Below are 21336 nucleotides of genomic sequence, written 5' to 3' on the forward strand. Positions count from 1 at the left end.
CCTTCTTTTATGATTCTTGAACCAAGTGTTAGCTATGATTAAGCTATGCTCTGTGCAAAATTCTACCAGGCAGCTTCCTCTTTCATTTCTTCCACCCCCCCCCCCCCCAATCCATATTCACCTACTGTGTTTCCTTCTCTCCCTTTTCCTACTATCGAATTCCAGTCACCCATGAGTGCAAACATTAATACTGCATTTTAAGAAAAGGTAACGTTCAAAAGCGGAAATGTTATCCTTCAAAAAACATTGCTCAGTTCTCAACCCAGATCAATATTTAATTTGATTATGAGAGACTGTAATGATAGTGAGTGGTCAGCAAATTACATCCTGTAGCCAATCATGGAAATCTATACCATGTTCTTAGGCTTTTTTGGAACGTTTACCATGTTTAACCTGCAGTTTGCCTGCAGCCGTTTCTAGTCATAATTGAATTGACTTTAAAATTCTATACGCACTCGAGAATAGTTTTCAGTTTCACAGGAGACTGTGAGTGTATTTCATGCTGCAATATTGTCAGTGCTCACCGTCCTGTACAATAAGAATGGAAGGGGTGTGTCAGCTGCTGGTTCTGCGCAGCCAATGAGAAAGCAAAATGCAGACAATACACCTGGAAGCAACAGACACTGCAACATTCTCATGTTAATACAGAAGCAAAATCAAATACCAATTCGGATGAATACGGCTGGGTTTTAAACTCCTGTAGTAGCCACAACCTCAGGAACCGTAACATTTGGAAGAAACAGCCATACATTTGTGACAATGAATATATAAATTTCACAGTTGTGCTATAGGATTATGATGATTAACAATAGTGATAACACAGACACAGTATTAGTAAGCAAAAATGTTGTAATAAAAAATAAAAAACTTTATATTGATTAAACAGTTTGTAATATTGATTAGTCAGACTATATTAAAAATTAATTTTTCTCAAGAAGCCTCTTCACAAAAAGGTGGTCCTCTTATAATCGAGTCCTCTTATACTTGATTAAATATGGTAAATTGTTTATTATTTCAAAAGTAATCACAGTAACTGTTAATATATTTATCCCATTGTGAGATAAGATGGCTTCATGGAAACATTTTTGCAATTGTCTACAGAACCACAATCCCATCTACATGTGCACTTCTTTGTCCAAAGAAAATCTATGGCCATGAATGTCTTTCTTCAGAGCTCCAAAAATATGAAAATCATAACAGGAGGGATCGGGACTGTATGGAGGATGTGTAAGAGATTCCCAGAGAGCTTCTGGAGCATAGTCAAAACGCCAGCCTACACATTGCAAAGGTTGTTTTGACTATGCTGCAGAAGTTTCGCTGGGAAGCACTCACACATCCTCCACACAGTCCTGATCTCTCCCCATCTGATTTCCGTATTTCTGAAGACCTGAAGAAAGACATTTGTGGTTGTTGATGTGGTTTGTATGAAAATGTGCATACCTTGGTACAATCATAGTCCATAGGCAACCGCAAACATTTTTCCAGATAGGCATTAGATGTCGAGTCTCACTGTAGGATAAAAGTATTTAGTAGTTGTTGTTATCTTCAGCCCAGAGACTAGTTTGATGCAGCTCTCCATGCTACTCTACCCTGCGCAAGCTGCTTCATCTCCAAGTAACTACTGCAGCCTACATCCTTCTGGATCTGCTTAGTGTATTCATCTCTTGTTCTCCCTCTACAATTTTTACCCTCCACACTGCCCTCCAATACTAGATTGGTGATCCCCTGATGCTTTAGAACATGTCCTACCAACTGCTCCCATCTTCTACTCAAGTTGTGCCACAAACTCCTCTTCTCCCCAATCCTATTCAATGCCTCCTCATTAGTTACGTGATCTAACCATATAATCTTCAGCATTCTTCTATAGCAACACCTTTCGAAAGCTTCTATTCTCTTCTTGTCTGAACTATTTATCGTCCATGTTTCACTTCCATACATGGTTACAGTCCGTACAAATACTTAGATGTATACTCAATGTTAACAAATTCCTTTTCTTCTGAAACGCTTTCCTTGCCATTGCCAGTCTACATTTTATATCCTCTCTACTTCGACCATCATCAGTTATTTTGCTCCCCAAATAGCAAAACTCATTTACTACTTTAAGTGTCTCATTTCCTAATCTAATTCTGTCAGCATCACCTGATTTAATTTGACTACACTCCATTATCCTCATTTTGCTTTTGTTGATGTTCATCTTATATTCTTATGAACAGTTATGGGGATTATTTTTGAAATAACAAAAAGTTTACTTACTTAGTTTCCATCTGCCTTGTTTTCATTTGAGTGTCCCTCATGCAGAACATGTGCATTCAAATGAGATCATTTGTCTTTAGGGAAATAAAGATACCGATCTGCTCACCTTTATATATGGTACTGACTGCACAAGCTATACATATGAAATCTTGAAGGGTTATGTATTAGGTCTACAACAATGCTTCCACCATTTTGCAATAGAGGGCATTAGTGGAAAGTAGTGGTGCAAGTCGTAGGTTGTAAGTGCCATACAGTAAGCTTAGGCATTTGAGAACATAACACAATCAAAATATCAGATGATTTCTGATTGCATCTTAAAGTTATTCTCAGCCGAATATGTCAATTTACGAGCCCGATTCTCGTCATCTGCAGGAGGTTTTAATTTTTGGCTCTGATACGAAGAAATCTGCGGCTGAGGCTCATAAAAACCTGGGCAAGACCTACGCTAAGACACCTGTTAGTAACAGAACTTTGCAGAAAATGGTTTCTGTGCTTCAAGAACGGTGATTTTGACGTTGAAGACCAGCACGGTTGTGAAAGAGAGAAAGCTTTCGACGCTACTGCAACTGACGGTAACAATCACAGGAGGTCGTTATCGAAAGCAATTTATGTGTTTTAGCTGAGCACTGAAAGACAAACGGCCACAATACATTGCTAGAGATGAAAAGATGATTTTGCGGCATAACAGTGCACGACCCCAAGTTGAAAATCCCATCAAAACATACTTGGAGACGTTGCAATGGGAAGTTCTGCCCCACCCGCTGTATTCCTCCCTCTGACTGCCACCTATGGCTCACGACCTAGCTGACTAGCTCTCGCAGTCATATGGACAAGTGGCTCCCCTCAAAAGATGCCCAGTTTATACACTACGAGATTCGTATGCAGCCCTAAAGCTAGGAGGAAGCAGTGGTCAGTGACGGCCAATACTTTGACTTGTAAAGGTTTTGTAAGTTTTTTTACAATAAAGTCTCAAACTTCGAGAAAAAATAGCAGAAGCAAAGTTGTAGACCTGGTACATTGTTTTCTAGGCACTAGTGATACTGTAACTCTAAAAAATGAAAATGACTGACCACAAAGGGCCTTTCTCTCATATGACTGTTTTCGAGAGCACCAGCATTGTTGTTGCTGTTGTTGCCATTTCTTTGATCTGAAGGCTGGTTTGATGCATTTCTCCATGCTACTCTATACTGTTGAAACCTCTTCATTTCTGAATAACTAGTACAACCAACTCTCTCTCTCTCTTTTTAAATGCTAAAGGCCATACTCCCCACCTAACTCAAATGGAGCATTTTTGTAAAAATGTGGTACATCACATAAGTGCACACCACCTCTATTTTATCAATGGCTCAAGGTACTGAAATACTATTTTTGATTAGTAACAGCAGACAAAAGTGCTATGCAGTTAATACTTCACACTTTTACACATCAAAAAATGAACTAGTTACTTTTTTCCTCGCAAGAGATTTTGTGCTTTCCTTAAAGTCTTAAAAGAGACTTTGAGCAGATGTGTACAATAAGTGGGAAATACTGGAGTAAACAAAACAAAGACCCCTTTCTTTTTAAATAGGGGACAGATAAACACTTCAAGGAATCAAAGCGTAGATGAGACAGTAACAGAAGAAATACTTTACAAGTTTTTGCTGAAAACAACAAAACTAAAGACAAAGCAACATAAATTCCAAAATGGATAACTGAGTAAATTTGCAAATACATAATGAACAAGGAAAAGAAATACAATGTTAAAAACAATGCTAAAGTATGGACAACTATAGCATAGATAGGTATTTATTACCATTTCTGTCAGTGAGAGTAAATAGTGGTTTTCATTGTCTCCTATGTCCACATCTATAGGCCCAAATGTTATTGTTCCTTTGGTGATTAACTGGCAGACTTCTCTCCTTACTACTTTGTCATACTTTGTTGTCTTTTTTGCTGTAAGAGAAATTACTGGCAAATATTCATTAAATTCCAACAATTACAATAAATGGGAGCAGACATAACAATATCCTGATAATAATACAAATTACTACACAATAGGTAATAAATCTGACCAACTGAAGCAATCTGTACTCTTTTCCTGGACTAACACTCATCAGCACAGTCTAAAACACAGTTACATTTCAAGACATCTGTAAAGTCTACAATAGCAACAATGCAAGAGTTTTATTCCATTATCAAGCTTTACAACCTGTTGAATACAACAGCAACGGAAACTTAGTTCCACAGAGCATACAGTTAGTGTTCCATGTCTCATAGTGAATTTTTCTCTTGATCTAAGCCTTTTAAATATAAGCGGCAGAGTCGTGGGTTGTAAGGAGGGATGAGGGCGGTCAACACGGCAGCCATGCTTGAGGACATGCCCATGACTGTTAAGAGACCTCACAAAAATGTTGGCCTTGTCGATTGGAAGTGTTAACAGAACCATTTGAGCACTTTCTTCACGGACTGCTAGATTGGTTACTCCAGTTCAAAAACAAGGACAGCTAGCGACATATCATTACGTTGCCAAATAGTGAGTTTACTGGCTGTAAGCCAAATGAAAAATGAATAAGACATGCAGAAAGTGTGTGTGTGTGTGTGTGTGTGTGTGTGTGTGTGTGTGTGGGGGGGGGGTGTCTGATGGAGTTAGAGGGACCAAATTATGAGGTCATCAGTCCATCCGTGGATCAAATATATGTCAAGCCAGGAAAAGTCCTCAGAGACAAAGAACACAGAAGACTAATCCTGATGAACACAACTGGAACAGAGACTCAATAAAACCAAGAGACAGAAGCATGAGGAGTAAGAGGGTGAAGTTGGGTGAGCGGCTCTGCCCAGAAAGCAGCTGGAGGCCCCTGGGACACATTATGTGAGGGTAGATGAACTCTCTACAAGCAACAGCTGTTTCCTCACCCTCCATTAACCGAATTATACTATCAACGTGGACAAGTTGATAAGACTCAGGAAAGAGAACAATGGCACCAAGACAGGAACTCAACAACAGACGTAAAAGGATAAAAAGAATTATACAGGTGGGAAGGGTGATAGCAAGACCAGACCACCAAGCAAGGACAGCCGTGGGCCCCACGGGTCGGAGCAAGTGACGGGGCACCACTCCAATCCCTCAGCTGACTGACCGAGGCCAACGTGCCCCACCTCACACAGAGGAGTAGAAATCACCTTCATGAGCAAAACGTAAAATCAAGTCAGTCACTTTGGCATCATCCACCAGCACGAGAGGCAGCATTTCAGTAAGTTTTAGGTTTCGCAATAAAGTGACCACATCAGGGCAGTCCAGTATGTTGTGGGCCTCCGTTAGACGGACACCAGACTAATAATGGGGTGGCTTCCCATGTTGTAGGATGTGGCGATGGATCAGCCAAGTGTAGCCAATGTAAAGTCGACAGAACCATAGAATTCCTGTGAGAAGCACAAAGCGAAGACTGCAACGTGATCCCCTTTCTTATTTGTAGTTTGTCTGGAGACAACAGGACATGCCAGTCACAGTTCCAAGCCTCCTACAATTGACAGCAGAGAATCAACTGAAGATCCAGTTATGGTATCCCCATATCCAAAGTTGACATCCTCGCAGCCAGAAAGCTATGTGCAGAAAGCAATGTGTTTTCTCAGTTGTGCGCATGACGTCACAGTGGAAGCAAATCCGATCGGCACCTTCATTCCCTGGGATCCAAACAAAGATGAGCAACAAAGAAAGTAGATCCTGGGTAGACACAACCAATGGGTGTCAAAGTAGCACTGGTCAAGAGCCTAAAGACTACTCACGGAGACACTGCTGATTATAGAAGTCTCACTGGTGCACGAATGAAGGTGGCTGAGGGCTCAAACGATGGCCACCAATTCTGCAGTGAATACACTGCATGGTTTGGCAGGAAGTGCAGTTCACTGCACCTTGCATGTCTGTAGGCAAAACCAGTTCATCTGTCAAACATAGAGCAGTGAATGTATACCACTTATAATGAAGGTCAGGAAAAGGTGACAAAAACTCTTGGAGGTCAAAAGTTTTTTGGTCCAAAGCATAAGTAGAGACAGATCCAAGGATGGGGTACACACCATAAGAGCATACACAACTGCTCTCTGACAAGAGGTGAAAGTAGGGAAAGTTGGAGTTCAGAGCAGAAATCCTGTATGCGAACTGTGATCATGGCTCCAGTCCTTGGCCTCTGTTGTGGGAGTTGAATCTCTTTAACAGGAAAAAGGAACAGTAGTTCAAATGCTCAGGGGAGCAGCAAATGTGTATCTATAGTTTAGCAGCAGTAGAGAGACCCGGCCTCTGCAGTTAAGACTGTTCATAGGGCTGGTCTAAAAGGCATATTTCACAAGTAGGGCCCCACAATGGTGAGTAAGGACCAGCAATTGTAATCCACAGCAACTGGGCATCAAAGACAAGTCCCAAAAAGTGATAAGACTTCACCACATTGACCAGTCGGTTGTCGAGCTAAAGGTCTGATTGTGGAAGGAAAGTAAAATGGCAACAGAAGTGCAAGACACATATCTTGGTGGCTGAAAACTGGAAGCCATGGGTAAGAGACCAGGATATGCCTTTTTGTGGCATCCTGCAGTCAGCATTCAGCAAACCCACAGAGCAATTGCAAATGCAAAAGACGAGAGTATATGGGAAGATTGAAACTACAGACCCCACAGCTGCACTAGACCATGGCTACCCACTAGAAAAAGGCCCACATTCAATACAGAGCCCTGCAGGACCCAAAAAGGGAATCCCGGTAAGACCTAGAGCAAATTAAATATTGTAGGAGGCATTTATCATCTGGTCTCTTTACCCTGTGTTCCTCCCGCAGCATAGCCAGGCAGGAACCACTGTGGGGTCATATCTCCACATTGTAGTAATCCCTTCCTTCAGAAGAGACTGCGAGGTCTACAAGTCATCCACCTTGGTGGCACACACTCCAAATAGTGGTTCTCCCATGGGTGCCAGCCTGCCACAGCAATGACTACCTATTTAGGTATGCCCCAGAGTCCTCATGCCCCAGCCATGACAGGTGCATACTCATAAGCATACACTTGGACACTTGGGTTTGCAGTGCAGGCACGAATAGTCAGAGAAAGAGAGAGAGAGAGAGAGAGAGAGAGAGAGAGAGAGAGAGAGAGAGAGAGAATAAGAATAACCAGCAGCAGTTTTCCTGATCACATTTTCTTTATTATTGGAATATGGCATCTACACCTTCAGACATTATGTCCAAAGCCCTCCAAAACATAGTAATGTTAATTGTCTCCTATATCCACATCCATAGGCCCCAATGACGTTGTCAATTTCGCGATTAAATGGCTAACTTCTCTTCTTAGCACTGTGATATTTTTGTTCTCTTCCTTGTAAAAAAATTACTGTTCATATGTACCACCATTCTTTGGGCAGAAGGGTGTATGTCCGATCTGCACCATTTAACAGCAGACACATGCTCCTGCCTGAGAGTTATTTATATTATTGCACGTTAATGATGAATAAAAAAGTGTTATTGTTTTCAAAACAGGCTTACACCACTCTGCTCAAATAAAGTTGTTACTATTGCCAGTAAGAGAATTATATTCTCTCATTTCTTCCTACTTCTAGACATCTATATTTTTGCCCAAAAAAGGGCAATATTTTAATTAAAATCTGAACTTTACAATAAATGAGAAAAGACATGTCCTTTCCAAAGGAACCATCCCCTCATTCATCTAAGGCATTTCAGGGAAACCGTGAGAAGGAAACTAGGTGGCTGGACAGACATATTGTCTCCGGTCTTCGCACATTGGAGTAAAGTTGACAAATGTGCAGCTCACTATCTGAAACATGAAGCAGCAGCTGTTAAAAAACAGCACAGAAGTACCAGTAACAGAAGAAGAAGAAGAAGAATCAGACTATCCATGTAATCAACCAACTCGGAACATGTTTATAGTACACCAAAATTCACAGTAACATACAAAAGCAATAAACCTGTACTAGTGCTAACATTTATAGGTATTATTTTTATTTTTTATACACATACCACTACTGCTACATCTCTGCTCCATCATTTCAGGTGTTTCTGTCTGTTCCACACGAGCAACTTTATATCCTTTGTGAATCAGATCAGCAGAAAATTTTCCAAATGCCATTTCTGGAAATCCAGAATGAGCATGATCTCCCTGTAGAAGCAAATTCCTAATATATTCTTCATTGAAAAAAAAAAAAAAAAAAAAAAAAAAAAAAAAAAAAAAAAAAAAAAAAAAAAAAAAAACTAACTTAACTTACGATCAATATCTGTGTGTAGACTCACCTTCATATACGCCAACCCGAGTTCCTGAAATCCTATTACTGCATCCATGTGGTATAGTTCATAAAATTTGCCAACTTTGAAAAATATGACACTGTCAAAATTATTTGATTTTATTTCCCACCATTGACGCATTGCCTGTATGATATGAAGAAGGATTACACCAAATTAACAGAGGTGAAATTTTTTATGACCTAAATATAAAGGGAAGTTAAATAAGAAATGGTGCAGACTACATTTACACAGACTTACCTTCAGTAGTTGATAGTTCATTTACTGTTACCCATTTTTTCAAACAACTTGGAGGTCTCAATTCATCGACCCAGAAGTTCATAAAATTTCCAAGTGAAGTACTAATAACAAGATATAAAACTTAGGCAAAGGAGGTATAGTGAGCAACCACATTTATTGCAGTGTTTTCCTATTTCCCTATTAAATTTATCAGTTGTGTGAATTTTCTAAATCACACCAGCACTCGTTTAATGCTCAATCCATCGTGCAGTGCAAAGCTGATAGTACCTCTTGACAACACTGCCTTTTGGTTCCACCCACAAGTGGAGTGAAAGGAAATACAGCTATCTGTATTGTTACACATGAGCCCTGATCTCTCTGACCCTTTTCTCTCATTTCTTACATGAGATTATAATAAGTGCAAGGCAATTGTTGCACAGTATGCCAAACACCAGCGAACTCCAAGCCCCACAATGTGTTTCACAGGGTAACACACCCTTCTTCCACAGTTTCCACTGTCCGTACATCTCCACTAGTTTTGTTTGGGTTATACTGACCTACAGTGACTTTAGCAGTGTGCCTTTGGATTCCTTTGATGCTTCCGATCATCCCAATGTAGCAAAACCCTGCATTACATTGCACTAGACCTTTCTTACGACAATGTACAGCTCTTCCATAAAATTCTCACAACAAATCCACAACTTAACTGAATGGATAATTCCATAATTACAAATCTGGTGGTTCAGCGATCGATCACTGGACAATTCTCCGATTTTTTTTTTCTGTTGTTATACTAAAGCATATACATATCTCCTTCAGGAAACTTTAACCTCTTCATAAAAAGTCTGGAAGCTATGTTGTCCCATCTCACAGCGAAAGATATGGAAATAGTGTATAAAATGCATATTTGAACTATAAGCTGTTTTTATTTTAAACCCAAATTCTACTGTTTTTGGCCTTGGACCCTTTCACGGATGCTATCCAAATATACAAATAATAATATGTAGTATGCAGGAAATGTTAACAGTTTTTTTTTCAAAGAGTGCAAAATAATTTGAATACTTAAAGGGGTTACCATGGTTTAAGCTACCATATCACATTAGTCATTACTTAAAATGTGTAGTGTGTTTCATGAAAATAAATATATGACACAGGACTTTAAAAGCAAACATCCAAAAACAAATTGTATACAGAGCAGTATTGAATATAAGATCAAGTCTTTAAGTATTACTTATACAAAATATTGAGAAGTTGGTCAAAGATGTTTAAAAGAATGTTTTGGTCATATGGTATAATAATATCTTAATAACAAGTTACTTGGTAATGTAGGGGATCAGACTATCTTTGATGAATATCTTTGGTACAATATCACATGTAAACGGAAAACAAAGTTGCTATCTCCAAACTGTAAGACAACATAGATGTTACAATATAAGGCAGAAAAGTTATAAAATCCTAATGTTACATGGAATCATATTCGATGCAAATACCTGATAAACTGTATACAAATGTCAATTATATCATAAATGCAATGGAAATCACACTGCAACATTAAAATAAGCTAAAATACAGTGCTCAGAATCGGGTTTAGATGCCACAGAGGGTTGATATGCATCTAAGTTATAGTAGCGAAACAATTACTGTCACGTATTAATTATATTTAAAGAAACCCTTCATATGTAAATAAAGTTTCATTACAGTGCTTAATTGGAAGCTTAGTATGTCAGTAATACTAGTATCATAACAAAGTGGAAGGGAATAAATAACAGCAGCATAACACGAAATGAAATTGAAGACACACTTCAGGGCCAAACAGTGTAAGAAAAAGACATGGGCAAACCCATGCACCCACCTTGGGGAATTTCAAATTGACCACATGGCAATCAGCTGGACAAATGCTAAAGAGATCATGAACACAAAGTTCAGGAAGAACACAAGAATAGAACCAGATCACTATCTCACAGAAGTTAAGTGCCTTTGGATTCCAAACAGGGATAGACTGCCACATATGAATAGAAGAACAGAAAACATAATGGTAGACAGAGACAAATTAAGACACAATCGATCCAGATATGAGGAAGGAATTGAACCATTCAATGAATGGGACGACAAGAAGCGAAATATGGCAAAACAGCATGAACTATGGGGAAAGGAGGAAAAGAAACGGAAGCACTGGCGATGGAACAAGGAACATGAGGAAGCAGTAGAGACTCGCAGGAAAACCTGTAGAGACTGGAGCAGCAAGGAGGACCCGGAAAAATGGGAAGTTTTCTTAGGAGCAAGAAAGGAAGTGGCCCGAACAATAAGATGGACCAGAAGACAGAAGATGAAGCAGGAACTGGACGAGATTGAGACCAACTCCAGGAAAATCAACAGCAGACACTTTTTTGGGAAATTCAAAGAGAGTCTGATAAGAAAGAAGAGCTGGCTGCCAGTGCGAAGGAGAACAATCGGATTTTTGCAGAGCACTTTCACGACCTGCTGAACTCTGAACCACCTGAAGAAGAGCTGGAACTGGGGACTGACACAGAAGAGAAAGAGCCACGCCCTCCAACCAGGGATGAAGTCACACATGCCATAAGCGATCTAAAGAATAATAAGGCAACTGGAGAAGATGGTATAGCAGCCTAGGTGACAAAGTGGGGAGGCAACAAAGCAACAGACAACATGATCAACATAATCACCAAATATGGAGAACAAAGAAGTTGCCAGAAGGATGGAAGAATGCAATTGTAGTACCAACACATAAGAAGGGAGACAAGAGAGATGCTAACAACTACAGAGGAATATCGCTACTAGAGGTCGGGTACAAGGTGCTGTCAAAACTATTGCTCAAGAGAGTAGAAGAACAGGTAGAAAGTATAGTTGGTGACTACCAAGCGGGATTCAGGAAGGGAAGAGGTTGCATAGAACAGATATTTATCCTGAAGCAACTCGTAGAACATAGGGCCTTAAAAAATAAAAATACAGTAATAACCTTTGTGAACTTAACAAAGGCATATGACTCCAGCGACAAACAGACTTGTCAGGATCCTGAAGAACAGAGGACTTGATGGAACTACAAAAGAAATTCTGACAGACACAAAAGCAAGGGTGAGATTCAGAGGAGCACTGTCAGAAGAATTTGAGATCAAGACTGGTGTTAAACAGGGAGATGGATTGTCACCATTGTTGTTCAATATAGCAATGGACGAAGTGACCAGGCAGTGGAGAACAACAAACGAGGAAATGGGAATACCAAAGACCCATGTGGGGGACAAAAAGGAAAACAGGGCTCAAGTGGACTGCCTAGCCTTTCCAGATGACATAGCAATAGCAAGTGAGACAGAAGAAGACGCAAAGACACAACTCGACAACTTAAGTAAGGTAGCCAGAAAGGTGGGACTGAGCATTGCCTATAACAAGACACAGACATTAAATACCACTGCAGACTGGGAAACACCAGAAGGCACTGTGCATATGGTGGACAAATTTAAATACCTGGGAGAATTTATAACAGGAAGGAACAGGAGCAACGAGGGAATAACAGAGAGGATAAAGAAGATGAGGTCAGCCTTCTGCATGGCGAGAGAGATCTACAATAAAAAGAATATATCCACAGAGGCAAAGATAAGCCACTACAAGGCAATGGTGAGGAATGCAGTATTATGTACTGCTGAGACGATGACACTAGGAAGAAATGGGGCAGAACAACTAGAGAAAGAAGAGAGAAAAATACGGAGAAAAATTCTAGGTCCCAAAAGGGGTGGAGAGAGGTGGATGCGAAGACCTAGGGAAGAATTGTACTAGAACATGAGAACAATATCCAGGGAAATCAGACTCAAAAGGGCAAGGTTTGCTGGACATGTAGTTACGATGAGTACGGACAGAATGACGAAGAGAGTGTGGGAAACAACAGGAAGGACAAGGGGAAAGACAGGAACCAAGTGAGCTGTTGAACTTTGGAAGGACTGGCTGGAATTGGGGATCAAGGTCAAAGGAAAGGAAAATTGGAGGAACAAATATACACCGACAAATATGCCAGAGATCAATGACAGAGAAGAATACAGGAAAAGATTATGGTGTCAGTGGAGCCAATAGGAGAAACGGAAACCGAAGATCTTGGAAGAAGAGCGGGAGAGAAGATGAGAAAGAATGAAGAGGTTCGGGGAGAAGAAGAGGAAAATGCAGTCTATGAAGGGGCTACCCATGGTCCTACAGAGGCCATAACGGAAGAAGAAGAAGAAGAAGAAGAAGAAGAAGAAGAAGAAGAAATGTACTCTCAAATTCGGCTTTAATGGATAATGACAACACACGTATACAGTAGTGGGAGTACTCAGCCTATGAGTGCACATTTTGAGAAGCATATGGAAAAAAATTCTTTACATCATGAAGGTAAGTGAATGCTAACCAAATACACTCCTGGAAATAGAAAAAAGAACACATTGACACCGGTGTGTCAGACCCACCATACTTGCTCCGGACACTGCGAGAGGGCTGTACAAGCAATGATCACACGCACGGCACAGCGGACACACCAGGAACCGCGGTGTTGGCCGTCGAATGGCGCTAGCTGCGCAGCATTTGTGCACCGCCGCCGTCAGTGTCAGCCAGTTTGCCGTGGCATACGGAGCTCCATCGCAGTCTTTAACACTGGTAGCATGCCGCGACAGTGTGGACGTGAACCGTATGTGCAGTTGACGGACTTTGAGCGAGGGCGTATAGTGGGCATGCGGGAGGCCGGGTGGACGTACCGCCGAATTGCTCAACACGTGGGGCGTGAGGTCTCCACAGTACATCGATGCTGTCGCCAGTGGTCGGCGGAAGGTGCACGTGCCCGTCGACCTGGGACCGGACCGCAGCGACGCACGGATGCACGCCAAGACCGTAGGATCCTACGCAGTGCCGTAGGGGACCGCACCGCCACTTCCCAGCAAATTAGGGACACTGTTGCTCCTGGGGTATCGGCGAGGACCATTCGCAACCGTCTCCATGAAGCTGGGCTACGGTCCCGCACACCGTTAGGCCGTCTTCCGCTCACGCCCCAACATCGTGCAGCCCGCCTCCAGTGGTGTCGCGACAGGCGTGAATGGAGGGACGAATGGAGACGTGTCGTCTTCAGCGATGAGAGTCGCTTCTGCCTTGGTGCCAATGATGGTCGTATGCGTGTTTGGTGCCGTGCAGGTGAGCGCCACAATCAGGACTGCATACGACCAAGGCACACAGGGCCAACACCCGGCATCATGGTGTGGGGAGCGATCTCCTACACTGGCCGTACACCACTGGTGATCGTCGAGGGGACACTGAATAGTGCACGGTACATCCAAACCGTCATCGAACCCATCGTTCTACCATTCCTAGACCGGCAGGGGAACTTGCTGTTCCAACAGGACAATGCACGTCCGCATGTATCCTGTGCCACCCAACGTGCTCTAGAAGGTGTAAGTCAACTACCCTGGCCAGCAAGATCTCCGGATCTGTCCCCCATTGAGCATGTCTGGGACTGGATGAAGCGTCGTCTCACGCGGTCTGCACGTCCAACACGAACGCTGGTCCAACTGAGGCGCCAGGTGGAAATGGCATGGCAAGTCGTTCCACAGGACTACATCCAGCATCTCTACAATCGTCTCCATGGGAGAATAGCAGCCTGCATTGCTGCGAAAGGTGGATATACACTGTACTAGTGCCGACATTGTGCATGCTCTGTTGCCTGTGTCTATGTGCCTGTGGTTCTGTCAGTGTGATCATGTGATGTATCTGACCCCAGGAATGTGTCAATAAAGTTTCCCCTTCCTGGGACAATGAATTCACGGTGTTCTTATTTCAATTTCCAGGAGTGTACGTACTTGCTTAAGTAAAGACTTAAATGCATTAGACAGAATGTAGACATCAGGCTACAGATGACATATCTAATATATCAATACATGATGGTTATTTACATAACCTCATTTAACAATCACACAGTTTTCAGTAGAAAATGAGTATATGACCTGTTATTCATTAAAATAAAAACTACAACTTGAGAGTAGGAACATATTTCAAGTGAAGACAACTTGTTGACCAGAAGTTACAAACATTTTATAAATGCTTACAACAAATCACAGTGGATAACAAACCATAATATAATGTATCTGTACCACATTTGCATAATGAAGAAAGCTAGCAGGTGTAGACATTTAAATGCTAAATGAAACTTGTCACATGTATGTCGGGCAATCTCTTCATATAATAAAACAAAACTACAACGTTTATCATGACGACAACCCTATGGGGCCCTAGGATTCCATCTTCAAGATTGTAACCACACAATAGGTACCATTGATGAGAATATGAAAACACTACACCAAGCAGAAAAGGGATTAAGTATGAACCTTCTGGAGAAAATTGAAATCTTTTGTAACTTTATAAAAAAAACCAAATGATATTCTTAATGAACAAAAAGATTTGAAAAAATAAGACTTTCTTTGAGAATTTCTCTGCAGTCTTTCGCATACCTGATTCCAACCCTTAGCATGTCTTTTTCAATTATACTTCAAGATAAAGGTTTTTTTTCACAGTTGCTATTAAGGTTAAAACCCTGAAGATGGAAGCCTAGAGCACTATATGCTTGTCTTCATGATAAACTTTATAGTTTCTCCCAAAAGTAGGAAAGGTTTAGGGACTTGATAAATCAGTGCAGCTAATAATTTCGGGGGTAGTGCACCATCTGGAGGAAGATAAACATTGCAGACAGTTATTTCCTGCGTCAACCTTATCCTGACAGCAACAGCTTCAAGAGGGGTTTGAAGGGGCACAGTGTCACTACAGATTGAGTTTAGGACATAAATGCAAACTCCATCTGACACTCGATTATAGTCGCTACAGTTCCTGTAATATCCCTTATAGCTGCAGTTAGTCTTCTGCCACCGAGCAGTGTGTCAGCAATGCGCAAGTAGAAGCGAGTGACTTATTTAGCGTTTATATAAGTGTTGTAGTCAGGCTGAAAACTTGTTTGAGTGTTCTTAGCACATTTGTTTGGTTAAATCCTTCAAATCACTGTGTAGTTTCGTATTTAGCAGGGGCAAATTTGCATTTTAATATCTGTGATGTGTAAAGTCACGTAGTAGTCTGTAATTTGTTTATTTCTTTCAAATAGTCTTTGTACGTTACTGACAGTACAGTTAGCCTTCTGCCGCCGAGCAGTGTGTCAGCAGTGTGCAAGTAGCAGCATTACTGCATCTACTAGGCAGTCTTGTTTTTTAATAACCGTTTGAATTTTGTGTCGAATTGTTTGGGCTCTCTGTAGATTACTTCAGACGTTCTCTGCACAACAGTATTTAGCACGGATAGGGACTGCGACTGCTGTGTTCGGATGCGGGCTGTGTTGGCATCCCTTCGCTCCCAGCTTCAGGCAGTGTTGGCTTTGGTCACACCGTTTGAGGCTGCTACCAATGGGCATCACTGTGGGGGCCCAGACAGAGGTTTGTCGGGGATGGTCAGCTCATCCCATGCATCCCCCAATCGGGCTACGGCTGTGGCTGCACGGGATACTGCCCACATTGAGGCTGACCCCTCACCCATGGTAGAGTGGGAGGTCGTCTCGAGGTGTGGCAGGGGCCGAAAGACATTCCGCAGGGCTGAACGGAAGGCCTCTCCAGTTTGTCTGACGAACCGGTTTCAGGCTCTGTCTCCAGCTGATACTGATCTTCGGCCGGATATGGCTGCTTGTCCTGTTCCAGAGGTTGCCCCTCAGTCTGCAAGATCCGGGCGGTCGCAGAGGGTGGGCATACCCGATCCAGGCGGTCGCAGAGGGTGGGCTTACTGGTAGTTGGGAGCTCCAACGTCAAGCGCGTAATGGGGCCCCTTAGGGACATGGCTGCAAGGGAGGGGAAGAAAGCCAATGTACACTCCGTGTGCATACAGGGGGGGGGAGTCATTCCAGATGTGGAAAGGATCCTTCCGGATGCCATGAAGGGTACAGGGTGCACCCATCTGCAGGTGGTCACTCATGTCAATACCAATGATGTGTGTCACTATGGATCGAAGGAAATCCTCTCTGGCTTCCGGGGGCTATCCGATTTGGTGAAGACTGCCAGTCTCGCTAGTGGGATGAAAGCAGAGCTCACCATCTGCAACATCGTCGACAGGACTGACTGTGGATCTTTGGTACAGAGCCGAGTGGAGGGTCTGAATCAGAGGCTGAGACGGTTCTGCGACCGTGTGGGCTGCATATTCCTTGACTTGCACCATAGGGTGGTGAGGTTTCGGGTTCCGCTGGATAGGTCAGGAGTCCACTACACACAGCAGGTAGCTACATGGGTAGCAGGGGTTGTGTGGCGTGGACTGGGCGGTTTTTAGGTTAGATGGCCTCAGGCAAGTACCGAAAGGGCAACAGCCTCAACGGGTGCGGGGCAAAGTCAGGACATGCGGGGACCTAGCAGCAATCAGTATTGTAATTGTAAACTGTTGAAGGTGCGTTGGTAAAGTACCGGAACTTCAAGCGCTGATAGAAAGCACCAAAGCTGAAATCGTTACAGGTATGGAAAGCTGGCTGAAGCCAGAGATAAATTCTGCCGGAATTTTTACAAAGGCACAGACGGTGTTTAGAAAGGATAGATTGCATGCAACCGGTGGTGGCGTGTTTGTCGCTGTTAGTAGTAGTTTATCCTGTAGTGAAATAGAAGTGGATAGTTCCTGTGAATTATTGTGGGTGGAGGTTATACTCAACAACAGAGCTAGGTTAATAATTGGCTCCTTTTACTGATGTCCCGACTTAGCAGCATTAGTGGCAGAACAACTGAGAGAAAATCTGGAATACATTTCACGTAAATTTCTTCAGCATGTTATAGTCTTAGGTGGAGATTTCAATTTACCAGATATAGACTGGGACACTCACATGTTTAGGACGGGCGGTAGGGACAGAGCATTATACTGAGTGCACTATCCAAAAATTACCTCGAGCAATTAAACAGAGAACCAACTCATGGAGATAACATCTTGGACCAACTGATAACAAGCAGACCCGAACTTTTTGACTCTGTAAGCGCAGAACAGGGAATCAGTCATCATAAGGCCGTTGCAGTATCCCTGAACACAGAAGTAAATAGGAATATAAAAAAAGGGATGAAGGTTTATCTGTTTAGCAAGAGTAATAGGAAGCAGATTTCAGACTACCGAACAGATCAAAACGAAAATTTCTGTTCCGACACTGGCAATGTTGTGTGTTTATGGACAAAGTTCAAGGCAATCGTAAAATCATTTTAGACAGGTACGTGCCGAGTAAAACGGTAAGGGACGGGAAAAACCCACCGTGGTTCAACAACAAAGTTAGGAAACTACTGTGTAAGCAATGAGAGCTTCACTGCAAATTTAAACGCAGCCAAAACCTCTCAGACAAACAGAAGCTGAACGATGTCAAAGTTAGCATAAGGAGGGCTATGCATGAAGCGTTCAGTGAATTCGAAAGTAAAATGCTATGTACCGACTTGACAGAAAATCCTAGGAAGTTCTGGTCTTACGTTAAGTCAGTATGTGGATCGAAACAGCATATCCAGGCACTCTGGGATGATAATGGTATCGAAACAGAGGATGACACGCGTAAAGCTGAAATACTAAACACCTTTTTCCAAAGCTGCTTCACAGAGGAAGACCGCACTGCAGTTCCTTCTCTAAATCCTCGCACAAACGAAAAAATGGTTGACATCGAAATAAGTGTCCAAGGAATAGAAAAGCAACTGGAATCACTCAACAGAGGAAAGTCCACTGGACCTGACGGGATACCAATTCGATTCTACACAGAGTACGCGAAAGAACTTGCCCCCCTTCTAACAGCGGTGTACCGCAAATCTCTAGACGTACGAAAGATTCCAAATGATTGGAAAAGAGTACAGGTAGTTCCAGTTTTCATGAAGGGTCGTCGAGCAGAAGCGCAAAACTATAGGCCTATACCTTTGACACCGATCTGTTGTAGAATTTTAGAATTTTTGCTCGTGTATCATGTCGTTTCTGGAAAACCAGAATCTACTCTGTAGGAATCAACAAGGATTGTGGAAACAGCGATCATGTGAGATCCAACTGGCTTTATTTGTTCATGAGACCCAGAAAATATTAGATACAGGCTCCCAGGTAGATGCCATTTTCCTTGGCTTCCGGAAGGCGTTCGATACAGTTCTGCATTGTCGCCTGATAAACAAAGTAAGAGCCTATGGAATATAAGACCAGCTGTGTGGCTGGATTGAAGAGTTTTTAGCAAACAGAACATAGCATGTTGTTCTCAATGGAGAGACGTCTACAGACGTTAAAGTAACCTCTGGCATGCCACAGGGGAGTGTTATGGGACCATTGCTTTTCACTAAATAGAGGGAAACATTCCACGCGGAAAAAATATATTTAAAAACAAAGATGATGTGACTTACCATCCGAAAGCGCTGGCAGGTCGATAGAAACACAAACAGACACATACATCCACACAAAATTCAAGCTTTCGCAACAAACTGTTTCCTCGACTGACATCTCTGCCCAAACTCTTTGTCTTTAAATATGTCTGCTTGTGTCTGTATATGTGTGGGTGGATATGTGTGTGTGTGCGAGTGTATACCCTTCCTTTTTTCCCCCTAAGGTAAGTCTTTCCACTCCCGAGATTGGAATGACTCCTTACCCTCTCCCTTAAAACCCACTTCCTTTCGTCTTTCCCTCTCCTTCCCTCTTTCCTGATGAGGCAACAGTTTGTTGCGAAAGTTTGAATTGCAGACTCTGCAAGAGAGGCGCTCTGCATCGCGGTGTAGCTTGCTCGCCAGGTTTCGAGAGGATGCGTTTCTGGATGAGGTATCAAATATATTGCTTCCCCCTACTTATACCTCCCAAGGATATCACAAATGTAAAATTAGAGAGATTCGAGTGCGCACGGAGGCTTTCCGGCAGTCGTCCTTCCTGCGAACCGTACACGACTGGAACAGGAAAGGGAGGTAGTGACAGTGGCACGTAAAGTGCCCTCCGCCACACACCGTTGGATGGCTTACGGAGTATAAATGTAGATGTAGATGTAGAACCATGTTTCCTGGAGGGAAATGCAAAAAGCAGGTGCAAAGCTTAACAGTTGCCATAGCTCAGCCAGGCAGTGGAAAAAGCTGCCACAATTCCACTGGAGGATGACGTCATTGTGAGACTGGGAAGGCATGGAACATTCAATGAGACAGTTTAGGCCTCAGGGTCACCTGCTACCACCGACTTATTGCCTGAGCAGTCAGTATTTATTGTGTCTGAGGGACCGGCGAGATCTAGGTACTCAGCGGATGCCAGTATCTCCACCTTATCCCCAGGTAGCGGTGGTGTGGGTGCCACTGCAATTTCCTTGGTCTTAGGTGTCTTCTTTTTGGACTTTTCTCACTGCTCCTTGGGTTTCTCTGGCTTGGAGGGCTTCACTGATTCAGTCTTCGGGACAGAATGATCGTGAAGCTCTACGACCAGCTGCTTTTGGGCACTTCAGCCATTGGCGGCCGCAATCTTTTCCATTAGCAGAAACCTGGGAAAGGAGTGACCGAAGGGGTCCCTTCCTGGCAAGAGCTGCCGAACAAAACTTGTGCTTCTCTGGCTGAGAAGTGGGGACTTGTGTCCCGATGGTTGGGGGGTCAGTGCTCCCAAAGTAGGTATTGTGGGAGCAACAGGGGGGGACGTGCCCCCCACCATCAAGGGGACAGGTATAGCCTCCTGGCTCTGAGAGCCAACTGGAATCCGTGGAACTGATGGGGCAACAACTGTTCTTGTAGTGGCGGCGTATGAGTTGGTAATAGCCACAGGATGTAGGTGCGCGTATTTTCTCCTAGCGTCAGTCGGTCCAGGGTCGTGTGTTCCACGATTTTCCTCTCTTTCTGTAAAATCCTGCAGTCTGGCAAGCAAGGTGAATGATGCTCTCTGCAGTTGACACAGATGGGAGGCAGGTAACATTGATTACTGGGATGTGATGGACATCCACGATCTCGACATGTGATGCTGGAAGTACAGCAGGAAGACATATGGCCGAACTTCCAGCACTTAAAGCACCACATTGGGGGAGGGATATATGGCTTGACATCACAGCAGTAGACCATCACCTTTATATTCTAGGGTAAGGTGTCACTCTCTAAGGTCAAGATGAAGGCACCGGTGGCAACCTGATTATCCCTCAGACCTTGATGGACACGCCACACGAAATGAACACCTTGTTGCTCTAAAGTGGTGCGCAGCTCATCGTCAGACTGCAAAAAGGTCCCTGTGGAACGTAATACCCTGGACCATATTTAAGCTCTTATGTGGCACAATGGTAACAGAAACATCCCCCAACTTGTTACAAGCGAGTGAAATCCGTGACTGGGCAGAGGATGCTGTTTTTATCAAGACTGACCCTAATCGCATTTTGAACAAGCCCTCCACCTCCCCAAACTTATCCTCTAAATGCTGTACAAAAAACTGACTTCATCAAAACAAAGGCAGGGTGTATACGTGGACAAGGAAAAAAAATTCCCGGATTTTTCCACGATTAAAAATACACTTTCTCATGGGTGAAACGAAACTCAGGGAAAAAGACATGTTTTGGAAATATCTTTATGTGCAGCAACATGTATGCTGCGTACCCGTATTACGAAAGTATACGTTGGAATTCCACCAA

At 42.9% G+C, this 21336-nt stretch overlaps 1 protein-coding gene across 1 annotated transcript in view; it reads right to left on the reverse strand.

Moving 5' to 3' along the window:
* Window positions 1-21336, reverse strand: part of LOC124802784 (DNA mismatch repair protein Msh6) — a 307253-nt gene that overhangs the window by 169873 nt on the left and 116044 nt on the right. The window contains exons 10-12 of the mRNA XM_047263784.1: window positions 8508-8642; window positions 8238-8376; window positions 4046-4185 (exon numbers count right to left, since the gene is read on the reverse strand). Coding sequence (XP_047119740.1) covers window positions 4046-4185; window positions 8238-8376; window positions 8508-8642 — 414 coding nt within the window. The remainder of the gene's footprint in view (window positions 1-4045; window positions 4186-8237; window positions 8377-8507; window positions 8643-21336) is intronic.

Source organism: Schistocerca piceifrons, chromosome 6 (genome assembly GCF_021461385.2).
Source record: "Schistocerca piceifrons isolate TAMUIC-IGC-003096 chromosome 6, iqSchPice1.1, whole genome shotgun sequence".
NCBI classification, from domain to species: domain Eukaryota; kingdom Metazoa; phylum Arthropoda; class Insecta; order Orthoptera; family Acrididae; genus Schistocerca; species Schistocerca piceifrons.